The following is a 12,477-nucleotide window of genomic DNA, read 5'->3' on the forward strand; positions in this document are numbered from 1 at the left end:
AACTACTCTATCAAAATAACCGTAAACACCTCCACTTCCCCAGTTCGCATAGTGATCGGTACTGTGTCTGAGGATAGGTCAAATTAGGGTCAGTCGTTGATTTAACTCTCGGAAGTGACGGTAGGGTCCTCCCTTTCTTTCTCTCTCTCTCTCTCTCGCTTTCTTTTCCTTGGTGGGTGGGTACTGCTCAAGTACATGATCCTCTACCATTGTACTCTTCCCTGCTCCAAACTGTGCCTTTCATCTGATGATTGATGAGAGAAAAAAAGTTTGCTTATTTATTTATTAAAGGTTGACAAGTAGAAAAGATACTAATCAAGCGGAGACGGAACAAATCCCGAGCTAAAGTTATAAGCACCAGATCCATATCTACCATCACACCCTTTTAGGCGTCTTGAGCCATTGGGATGCGTTGCGATCTTAGAAGTTAGAACCCAGCACACACGGCTCGAAATACTCCATCTCCGGGATTGATTAAAATTTACGGAGATTTGCCAATTGTCACTACTATAGCATGATAGTATCAGCATTCCACGTGGCAAAATCTCATTTTGTCCCCTTCATCCCTTTTTTAACCGTTTTAATTCTACGTTGTTGAAGCAATAAGATCACCTACTAGGTACGCAGCTGCAGCCTGAAGCTATATAAAATAGAGACATTAACGGTAGTAACCTCGTGTAAATGACGAAGTTGTCCTTTAGTTGGGGGGTATTATTGCAATCATTTGCAGGGCGACTTAGGTCAACTTCGTGTTTGTTAAATCAAGCTTGTAATGGACGAGGACATTCTCGTCATTTCAAATCATCAAGCCTTAATTATTAAATGTTCGTGAGGGTAAGGTTGTTCCTATATAATAACATCGTCCACCTTGAACGTACCAGGAAGGAGAGAAGAAGAGAGAGAGAGAGAGAGAAGAAGAAGAAGAAGAAGAAGAGGAAGCGGGAGGGATCAGAAATGGGTAACAGCCTTAGGTGTTGCTTGGCCTGTGTTCTTCCTTGTGGAGCTCTAGATGTGATCCGTATCGTACATTTGAACGGCCACGTCGAAGAAATCACTCATCCCATCTCCGCCGGAGAGGTTTTGAAGGCCAATCCTAACCACGTACTCAGCAAGCCCTCCTCCCAGGGTGTAGTTCGTCGGATTCTAATTCTCTCTCCGGAGTCCGACCTCAAAAGGGGTAGCATCTATTTCTTAATTCCTGAATCGTCCATCCCAGAGAAGAAGAAGAGCTGCAACCTGAACGGCAATGGCCACAGCCTCAAGAAGTCCTCCAAGAAGAGCAAGAAGGCCACCTCCATCATCACCACGGCAGCCCCAGATTGCGATCGTTATCTAACTGAAATTCTATCCGAGAAGAAGTCCTCACGTCGGGACCGCCGGAGCGGTCGAGTCGGAGTCTGGCGGCCTCATCTCGCAAGCATCTCCGAAGACTTGTAATATTTTCAATTTTCTTCTTACATTAAAAAGGAAAGAAGAAAAACGTTCTTCGGGGGCTACTCGATCTTCCGATGACTAATGCGAGCGAGCTCATTGGTTTGCCGTTTGTGGATAACACATTATGTTCTTTCTTTTTCTTTTTTTATATAATTTTCCGGCTACGTGTAAGAGTTGCAGATTTGGAAACCTCTTCCATTTTACGGTGATCAGCTTGGGTGTTCCGACGATCGATAAATCATTTTTGTTCAAAAAGTGGGAGAAGGGAAAAGAGAGAAGAAATTGTGTAATCAATCATGGAAGTTGTACTTGGTATTTGGTAACCTCAAATTGTAAAGTTAAGAAGAAAAGGGTTTTCTTTTCAGAAAAATAAGCAACTGATTTCCAATTTTTTAATTTTATTAATACCTCAAGCGAACTGACGATGACGAGGTTTGTGCCCCAAATTCCTAAGTCCTAACACAAAAAAAAAAAAATATATATATATATATATATATATATATATATATATATATATATATATATATATATATATTATGAAGGTTTAACGATTAATTAGAAATCTAGAGCAGTATATAACGTTGTATGGGGCAGGGATTAATTTGGGAGAAGCTTATTGGTTGGATTTGCAGATGTTCTTTAATAGTCATTACTCATCACTGCTGTGAACGTGGGCGTGGCATACACATCAAGAACACTATTCATTGCCTCATCACCTATTGATTGGTGGGCCATATGATCGCTGATAGATGTGATGTTTGGGCCACTGATCTGCCCCCCTTGAGGTTGCACATTGATTGATACACCCATCAGTCGCATCTTACGCGGAAAAGTAATTACTTTATGATGGGAACTACAAAAAATATGCGTAATTCACAATTAAGCAGGCTATTGGACCAAGATGGGTCATGGGATGGAATTATCTTTTAATATTTGAAAATTGTTAACCCAAATGGCAAATGCTCCTCGCATTAGAAAGAGAAATTATGAGAGAGAGATAGAGAGATTGTTATTGTTGAGGACAAAATCTTCAGTCATCCCAGTTATTTTTCTTAATCTCTTAACATTAATAAATGTATAAAAAATGGATACAATACAATAGAGAAAGTCAGACACCTCGGAACAGCCTCCCTTCTTCATGTTAGGACAGAAAAAAAATGCTTGAAAGCTGGCAATTCCTCTTAAACAAATAAAATATTGTGGAGCTATCATGCTCACATGGAGTTTATTTAAGTAATTTATATTGAAAAATGGGTTAGGCCACAAGCCTTCACTGTTTAATACATCATGGGCTTCCATTTTATGTATGTATATATGTATATATGTATATTATTCATATAAAAAATGATTTCTTCTTTCCAGATTTGAAATTTGACAGATCCCCATGAATAAATAAACATGGAGCCCTGTGCCAAAAGTAGTTAAAGAACAAGAAGGCTCGCTATGTCCAGTTCACGGGTTGGAATGGAATCAATCTTTTTTTCTTTCTCTGTTTAATTTATGATTTGAGCATACCACAGCTCCTCCCAATTCTGAGTTTTTCATTTACATGCCCGCACCTATCTACCCAGAATTAATAGTGCTTTCTTCTCTGGTGTGTTTCTCTTTAATACAATTAATTAATTGGGAGACTTCAAATTCTTGAGTATACACAGTTGTGAAAGTTTGGCCATTAGTTAAAAACGTCATTAATTAATAATTATTATTTCAACATCAATGATTTATCCCAAAGTTCTTCAAATAAACGAAAAAAAAAAAAGAAAAGGATTAGTCACACTGCACATACAATTTTACAGATGAAGCGACTCTTATATGTGATGTTACCGCACATATTTATATCAATTTGTATTGGTCAAACGCTTTAACTTTGATTCTACAAAATAAGGGAAATTAATTAGATTCCATCGTACGACATAAAATGGAGGTGCTATGTTGGAACAAATTTAGTAAAACAATCCTTAATTTATAAAACATAGTTAGGGTTATTTATTAACTAATAAAATATGTTTGGCTTGTTGTTAGAGGGCCTACTGTATCACGATTCACGGGGTGTTAACTCTTGTGAAAAAATAAAAAAAAATTCATTGAAAAAGGAATTAAAATTTATTTGTGAAGGTGTGTCTTTGTTACGACAATAGCTTTCATGAGCTTGGGAAAACAATAATGTTTGTAACGGCAATGTCATGTTGCGGCCCAAGCACACAGATAAAAGCTACAATCAACTAATCATTGATCTAACAACGTACAATATATGATCTGTGTATATCCAAGAGTTTGGACTCTGTGACTGGGCTTGGGCTCATGCTAACTACGGCCAACTCACGCTAGGTGGTGCAAAGTGACTGGATTTTAATTTGTACGGTGGTGTCCCAATACTCACTCCTATCATTAACATTAATGGCGTCCCATTGTGCATGGCGTGGTTGAATCTGCTAGGTTTGAAGTTTGAACCACACCATTTGTATTCTTATATATTATTTATTTATTTTATTTAGCAGGAAGATGATGACGTGGCTTTTTATGTATTTTTTTTAATTTATAAAATCCAATTCACACGTCTCTCTCTCTCTCTCTCTCTCTCTCTCTCTCTCTCTCTCTTATATTTCCCTTTTATCTTTTATCTGTTTTCTTTACCACATAACATAACCAATTACTAGAGTCCACCCATGTTTTAACATTTACAATTCTCGAAACTCCTCCAACTTTCAGTTTTTCTCTTCCACCTAACAACGCTTTACTTAAAATCCTCTCCTTTTTCTGTGATTTTCTTTTACTTCAGAAACCTATATATCTTATATATATATAATTTTGTGTTTTTGTTATACACATCATACCTATAATTTTGTGTTTCGGCTAATTAATTTTCACGAGAGAGAGAGAGAGAGAGAGAGAGGGTTGCAATGAGCAAAATGGTCCGTCGACAATGGATGTTTGTTAGAGAGGAGAATGGGAACTCTGTGGGCATAAGAAAAACATGAAGTGCAGTGGTTGCTAGGTTGTGGATGCATGCCCAATTGCCCATGTTGACGGTTGAGGAAAGGTGGCACGCACAAAATATTGGTGATGTACGTTAGAAACCTGTTGGAAGCAAAATGTCCAAACTGCTTCTTGATCATCAGCTATGCTTTCAGTTGCATGAAATACGAAAAAAAAAGGAAAAAAAAAAGGATCGATGTTAGTGAATTCAACAACATTAATAGTATTAACAATGGAGATGGGTCTATCCTTTAATTTACATGTGAAATACACCAGTCTAAATCTAATCTTTTAGTTGGTTGGTGCAGCAGTAACTAATCTAATTTAGAACTGTTTTTCTTTCCATTAATTCCCTACACCTGATTCAGCTCGGGTTGTACATCTTGAGCCATATTATTATCTGTTTGCACCACATTATTATTATTATCTTTTTGGACAGTAGTAGTGGGCCGACTGGCCATACTCCTATTAATCAAGTTGAAGCCTCTCTTAACTACTCTTAATCGATGCTGCTGAATGACCAAAACTGAAAAGGTCGCTTCCAAATCCTGTGAAGCAAGCATATCTCCGATGACACCAAGCTCTGGGCATTCGCTCCACTCTTTGAGGCCTGATAGGAGTGTGGAGTCTTTGTGTTGGTGTCTCCCAACGATGACAAGGTCATAGCCGTGGTGCACCATTCCTCGGATGACGGCAACCAACTCTTCTCCGTCTCTAACCACCTCTTCTCTATATTCAATCCGGTCATTCCCTGCACTGTTGAGCATAAAATCCTCCAGCACGCTATTGTTCTTATCTGCCTCATTAATGTTGTCGTGATTGTTGTTTCTTTTCGCTGGAAGGAAGTTAATTACAGTCAAGATGACAGTTCGACATCGGGCCATTCGTGCACTGTAGGCCAATGCTTCTCCATCATCAGATCCACCCATGAAGAGTATAGCCACCCGATAAGACAACACTGGATCCAGTAGAAGCTCCGCCGCCGTAAGCCCTCCAAGTATTCGACGATCAACAAGAATTCCGACAGAGCAAGGTGCCTTATCCAAGACTTTTCGGTTCATGGTTTTGAGCCCAGTATTGGGTGTCCATACTGAGCCAGCAACAGTCCATCGCTTGTGAAATGGGAGGATCATGATGATCACTTCATTGTCGAATGCAACTCGGCACACGTCTTCATCCATGGTGGAAAAATGGGAGATGACAGTGAATGGATGGACCATCACATTGCCCTGACTGTGCAATTCGTATTGCTTAAATGCATTCACGATTTGATCGGATTTACTGGAAATGTGAGATTGGATGGCATGTGCCTCCTCGTGGGGTTCGAGGATGGGGCATGCGCGACCAACAAGCTCAACCAAGTTTAGCACTAAGAGAGATATAGGGCTCTGTTCGGTGGCATGTGAGAACTCAAGGAGATTGATGATGGTGGGTACGCTGTCTTGGCCGTTCACGCACACAAGTATCCGGAGCTCACCATCGCAGTTGTTTTGTTGGATGGTTCTTCTATTGGTGGGTCTGTATTTCTGTGAAGGATCGTAAAGGGTTTTCAGAAGTGGTGTGACAATGCCCATTACAATGACCACTGAGATTATTGCAAGGGTGAATACTTGCTCGTTCAATATCTGTTGGTAATTGGCATAACTAAGTGGTCTTAGTAAAGGGAAGATGAAGGAAAAAAGAAAAGAAAAGCATCATATCTCTATCATATGGAGTTCGTTCAGATGAGTTTTTTGTTTTTAACCAACAATTAACCAGGATCCAGGCCTCACGGGCGTATAGTGAAGCTCCCTCCTACAATTTGACTCCAATAGCGAATATAACAGAGGATATCATTAAGGTGATCGATCATCCATTATTAATAAACCCAGAGACCTTGGATCAAGGTTAGGGAGGTGGAGGGAGCTTTACCTTTCCGTCCTTCCATAGATTGTAGATGGTGATCTCAATTATGCCTTTGACATTGAAAATAAGTCCAAGAATCAAAGCATGTTGCTTTGGAATCTTGCAGAAGAGGGAAGGCAACATCACTGCAGCAATCTTGACCAGACTCGATGAGATGACAACAAGCGCCAGAACCCACGAGGCCTTTGGTTGTATGGACGACAAGTTGGTTTTCAAACCACTGACGACGAAGAAGATGGGTAAGAGAAATTCCGACATAACGGTATCCAGCCTCTCTACCAAGGCTGCTCCCAAGGGCGGACCGTCTGGCACAGCCAACCCCAGAACCAATGGGCCTAACACCATATGTTGGCCTATGATCTCACTGACAAGTCCGGCCACGAGAACTGCAACAAAGATGGCGAAGATATGAAGCTCTTGCACGGATTTCCCTTCGGGTGTCTGTTTGATAACCCACAACATTGCCGGTCTGACGATGAAGATGATGAACACCACCATTGTTATGGATGTTAACGTCTCCCATATTGCTGGCAGTACTTGAATACCGTGTTGTTTCTGAATTACGAAAGACACCGCCGTTGCGCATATACCAATTAGGTCCCCATAAAGAGATGAATACATGGCAAGCCGGCCAATATCGGTGTTGAGGATCTTGAGCTCAGCCAGGAGGCCAGAGATAACAGGAAAGGCCGTTATAGACTGGGATGCAGCTAGATAAGGAAGCGAGTTTTTCAGACCTGTCTCCATGGGGACATATCTTCCTAGGATGAGGGCCATGGACATGGCTACGACCAATGGAAGAAAGAACACCGACAGGCCTAGGGTCATGGCCTTTCGTCCTGTGTGTCTTATCATCGATGGATCCATCTTTACTCCCGCCAAGAACATAAAGAACATGAGCCCAAACCATCCCACCGTATCCAGTACCATTATGCCTGTTGGAGGGAACAAATTTTTCTTAACTATCTCGCTGCGCCCTAGAATTGAGGGACCTAGTATTATACCACCCTGCTAGCATGAAAGAAACAACATTAACACTCAGAAACAACTGAATCAATGTATTACCAATACAATTCTTTATTTTCCTTGTTGTTTCTGTATATGCAATGGCAAGGCAATCCTTGTTGATTGGTATTTGGTTTAGCAAGAAAAACATACGATCGAAGTTGGAATGAGAGCTTGATCAGTTTTTTTTTTTTTTTTTTTTTTATTATTATTGAATTTTCTCAACTTTTGTTTTCCTTAATTTGCTCTTATTCATTAAATAAAGTCCAATAAGAAAGAAGTAATCAAATCAAATGTCCTGAGCAATGAAAAAAAATACTGAAGAGGAGGAGGAGGCAGTAGTAGTGGGTGGACGATGAACAAGAAGTGCTTACAATGATATGAGAGACGATCGTAGGTTGTCCAAGAGGCTTGAGTAAGAAGGCGGTGGTTCGGAGGGTTATACTTGCAATAGAGACTTGGAACATAATAAGAGGTGCAGAGTAGGTCAATGGGTTATCTCCGAACCAGATGCTGCTCGTGGAGAATACCTTATTCGGAATCTGGCATACAAACAAATTATCACCAAAGATGTGTATCTCCGTTGCGTTGAAGATTTTCAATGCAGGTCCTTCATCCATGGCTGGAGTGGACGGCGAGAAATGAGAAAAAAAAAAGGAAAAAAAAAAAAAACAATGTTGTGGGACAGAAGAGAAAGAAAAAAAAATGGGACGATGCATTGCCTGGCTGGTTCAGAGTTGAGAGTCGAGAATTAAGAGAGATTGATGGATTGGAAGGACGAGCGGAATGGGAGGTGGTCAAACCAACCTCATCTGATGTTTTTTTTTATGTATCTGTTGACTCTAACTTGTTGATTGCTGACTTTTGTCCAACAGGGTCTTTGTGGTCCATGTTACGGCCCATTGTTAGTCTGCCCATAACTATCAGAAAGCCCAGATCCTCAGTCTACACTCTCGACAAAGAGCGTCTTATAATATGGCCTAGGTAGCCCCATTACACAAACCTTCTTGTTGGATGGTTAAACTGCCTTTCCCCTTTCCCTAAATTTTTTTAGATTTTTATTTATTGGGTAAAAACTTAAACCTCCCTTCATATTTCTCATAAATACTGTAACCTCCCCTCTCTTTTTGAAATGCACTAAGACCTCCCCTATTAGAGGGAATCAATAAAAAGTCTTTTTTGCCATTGATAATTCTTTAAAATTTCAAAAGGATTTTATCTTACCAAAAATCATGCTGGGCATTTATCTGATTTTTTTTAGTAACCAAAGGTAAGGGTGTTCATTATACGGTTCAATCCACAAAATCGAACCAAACCAAATCAAAATTGTGGTTTAGTTTGGTTTATAACTATAAACGGTTTGGTTTGGTTTGAGAAATTTTTAAATTACAGTTTATGGTTTCGGTTTGGTTTATTAAATTTAAAAAACCGAACCAAACTATATCTCAACTGCAAACAAGATTTATAATGTTTTTAAGGCTCAATTTGAAAGGAGTACAAATACAAATATATACAGTGTAAATACATACAAAATACAAGATTTTTCACTCTATATATTTAAATTCGTACTCCTTCCAAACTAAGCCCAACTTCATTATCGGATTCCCCTGATTTATTGGGACCTTCTTTTTTCTACTGCAGATGCCTATCCATGATTTCGTTTCATCATCTAGAAAAATGAGAAAAGAGAGAAATAATATAAAAGCAAAGAAATAGAGATACATAAAGAAAACGATCCAATAATTAAAAGCGCGCTACAAGAAAAGAAGTATTTAATAGGTTTTGAAGAAAAAAGAAATTGGAAAGTCAAAAGAAAAATTCCCTTGATAATTTATTTTTTCCTGTAATTAAGCTAGAAAGTTGTTTAAGATTTAAACTTTTTTACAACTCCTCTGTTTTGAACAGATCAACCAACGGTCCCCCTTTATTTTTATTCCTCTTTCTCTGATCCCTTTTATACCTTTGTTTTCATTCTGTCTCTTTCTCTCTCTCCCTCCACCGCTGAGCATGAAACTTGACTTGATTGAACAGGCCTTGGTTCCCTCATTTTTCTTCCTTTGTCTCCTTATTTTCTTTCTTCTTTACAACTGCTAAACCAGGATACATGTACGTTATCTAAAACCTGGGACTTGAACCTATAATCATTCCTAGTTTATAACCTGGAATTTCTGGGTATTCACTTCTATTTCCTGCACTAATAAGCTAGATTTGGTTGAATTGCCTAGTAAAAAAAGAAAAGATTACCTTACTTATACTATTATGCTTTCACATGCAAAAAGGGGCAAAACTGGGTTTCTGAAAATTTTCATACGAACATGACGTCAAATATAAACAGATTGCTAGAGTAGGGGAGGTCTTTCTACGATAAATTATCCAAAAAGGTAAGCCTAAGTCCACTTTGAAAAGATAGGGGAGGTTTTAGTATTTAGGTGAAAGATCAAGGGAGGTTTAAGTTTTTTTGCCCTTTCTTATTTTTAGAATAGTGTTTTTTTTTTTTTTTTTTTCTGTTTTTCAAGTTGCAACCCATTGTGATCGAACCGAGTTATATTTCACCATCGAATCGACCATAGTGATTGAACCCACCACGACCCAGGCCTCCTCTGAGTCAATACATAGTTCTATTAGTTTAGATTTAGGAATCAAAATGTACGGGATCATGATTCGATTCTTATTCGAGACCTCCTTAGGGGTGGCAAAATGATTTAGATGCCACCAGCGTGACTACTAGAGGGCTTCGAGGGTTTCTCGTCCCGGAAGACATGGGTACCCTTGACTGAGAATCGATGGGAATCGACGGCGAGAGAGACGGAGATCTCTGAAAAATCATTGATTGAATCGGTTTGGCTGAGAGATAGGGTTCTTACTGCAACTCCACCATCCACCAGCTTCGATTTGATATTATTTTTAAGTTTTATTGTCACTGGAAAATCCAAAAGATCAAGACAGATGAGGTTTAAATCGGTCGGGGGGGTTCTATTTGCTCCGGCGCACGATCGAGAGAGATGGAGTTTGAATCGGTGGGGGGTTCTATCTTCTCCAACGCACGACAGACAGGGTTCTTACTGCAACTTACTACTCCGATGCTCGTAGCATTCGGGAGGCATTTGAGGGGCTTCTTACTGCTCCGATGCTCGAAGCATTCGAGAGGCATTTGAGGGGGTTCTTGCTGCAACTTAATGCTCCGACTCTCGAAGCATTCGGGAGGCATTTGAGGGGGGTTCTATCTGTTGGTTTTGTCGATGTTGAAGTTCTGGTTTACAACGCATTCCAGCCAGATTCATGACACCCCACCAACTTCACCGATATCCCCATTAAATAATTCGAGAAATCCCTTGCCGTTTGTACCATCAGCTCTTTCAACTATCTCCAATAGAAAATTGTCCTAGCACAAAATATTTGTCCTGGATTTTTTATTTCTTCTTATGATTTTTTTTCTGGGATTTGTGATTGTGTGAAGTTTCTGCCAGGCATGATTTTATCTCTTTCTCTCTCTCTCTCTCCCTCTCTGTATGTGGAAGATCTCTAACGAGAAACCTTTCAGTTTCAACTGGAGAATTATCGGCTTTACCCTTGGAGAATTGTCCTATAAAACCCCGAGAATGAACCAGAGGAAGATCCCCAATTCTGCTAAAAATTTGTGTCTCGTCAGTGTTTTATTTTGAAAATTTGAAAAACAATGGAGGGTAAATTTATAATTTTGCTTTTTCTATCAATATTTAATGATGACGACAATTATCATGAAAATTGGAGATATTTTAAGACAATAATTAAACATTAAAGGTACAATTTCTCAATTAACTAAATAGTAAAAATAGTTTAAGAAATTTGGCCTTAATAATTTATTAAATGTTATAGAACGATTGATAGTTAAATGAGATCAAATCAGATTTGGATATGTGACATCCTTAATGGTTCTAATTTAAATTAACCTCTAAAAACCAATCAGATCATCGGATCAGAGCAGATAATTGGATTTATATTATATGATCAGATTCCAATACTTCGATTTGAATCGGATTCAATGTATTTGCATCCCTATTTAGACTTATAGGATGATATAAGGGTTTTTAGCATAGAAGGACAACTTTTTGGGTTATAATATCAATAAAAATAATATATTTAAAAAAACTTTTAAAAATAGGTTAACTTTTTAAAAATAATATCAATAAAGGATAAAGTTACTATTTATCTTCTTCTTTTTGCCATTTGTTCACTAGAGTCGTCGTCCGCCGCCGTCCACCATCACCCGCCATTGTCGTCCGCTGCTGCCCATCGTTGCCTCCGGCAACGTTGCTGGAAGTAGAGGTTGCAGCGTTGGACAAAGAAACCACCAACACTACCACCGCCACCTCTACCTCCGGCAACATTGCTAGAGGCGGAGGCAGATGCAGAGGTGGGTGGAGGTGGCGGCGGGTGGCAGAGGACGGCAATGGCGGGTGGTGACAGGCGACGACTCTTGTGAACAATTGGCAAGAAGAAGAAGATGAATAGTATTTTTGCCCTTTATAGATATAATTAAAAAAAAATCTATTTTTTAATTTTTTTTAATTTATTACTTTTATTGATATTAAATCTCAAAAATTTCCCTTACATACTATTTATTGTTTGTTCTTTGAAAAGCATCTGCTATTCAACACGTGGAGATGTTGCTACTTAGCACACTGGCATGGTGTCTGTCACCAGGCAGAAGATCCTGGGTTGATTTTGGGTACCCATTACATATGTTGGAGCCGATTTTGGGGATAGTGAGACTGGTTGCGCTTGGGCCCGCACAATACTTTTGATTCTTGATCAGCTTTGTTGACATTTATCAACTAACTGTATTGCGAGGCTTTTAGATTGGCTATTGCTAATTAATTTCAACATAATTTCCCATTCATTTTACAGCTTGAATGTTAATGAATAATAGTGGTGGATAAAAGGAGTCAACTGGGATTAACTGAACACGATGGCTGCTTAATAGGCCATTATCATTGGTTCCACGGCTTACCCAAGCCCAACAACCATTTCGCCCAGCTAATCAGGAATTCGGTTAGGGACCCCGATATTCTTAACTGCGTCGTCAAGGGGACACAATTTGGGATGGGCTTTAAGTGAGAGACCAAAATATAATAACGATCCAAAATATCTGAACCCCCCATTATTGGATGTCATCTG

General features: G+C 39.2%; 2 protein-coding genes across 2 annotated transcripts; one reads left to right on the forward strand and one right to left on the reverse strand.

Moving 5' to 3' along the window:
* Positions 1 to 954: 954 nt before the first annotated feature.
* On the forward strand, positions 955 to 1,437 carry LOC148868608 (uncharacterized). The gene has a single exon (XM_088969868.1). It carries the CDS (start codon positions 955 to 957, stop codon positions 1,435 to 1,437), a length of 483 nt encoding a protein of 160 aa, XP_088825994.1.
* Positions 1,438 to 4,594: 3,157 nt separating this feature from the next.
* LOC148868609 (cation/H(+) antiporter 15-like) lies at positions 4,595 to 7,986 on the reverse strand. The gene is made up of 3 exons (XM_088968818.1): positions 7,695 to 7,986; positions 6,322 to 7,323; positions 4,595 to 6,035 (listed from the first exon to the last, which is right to left on the reverse strand). The coding sequence occupies exons 1-3, from the start codon at positions 7,938 to 7,940 to the stop codon at positions 4,764 to 4,766; spliced, it is 2,520 nt and encodes an 839-aa protein (XP_088824944.1). The 5' UTR covers positions 7,941 to 7,986; the 3' UTR covers positions 4,595 to 4,763.
* Between the last annotated feature and the right edge of the window lie 4,491 nt (positions 7,987 to 12,477).

Source organism: Nelumbo lutea, chromosome 2 (assembly GCF_056320005.1).
Source record: "Nelumbo lutea isolate HS-2025 chromosome 2, American lotus-T2T, whole genome shotgun sequence".
Lineage (NCBI taxonomy): Eukaryota > Viridiplantae > Streptophyta > Magnoliopsida > Proteales > Nelumbonaceae > Nelumbo > Nelumbo lutea.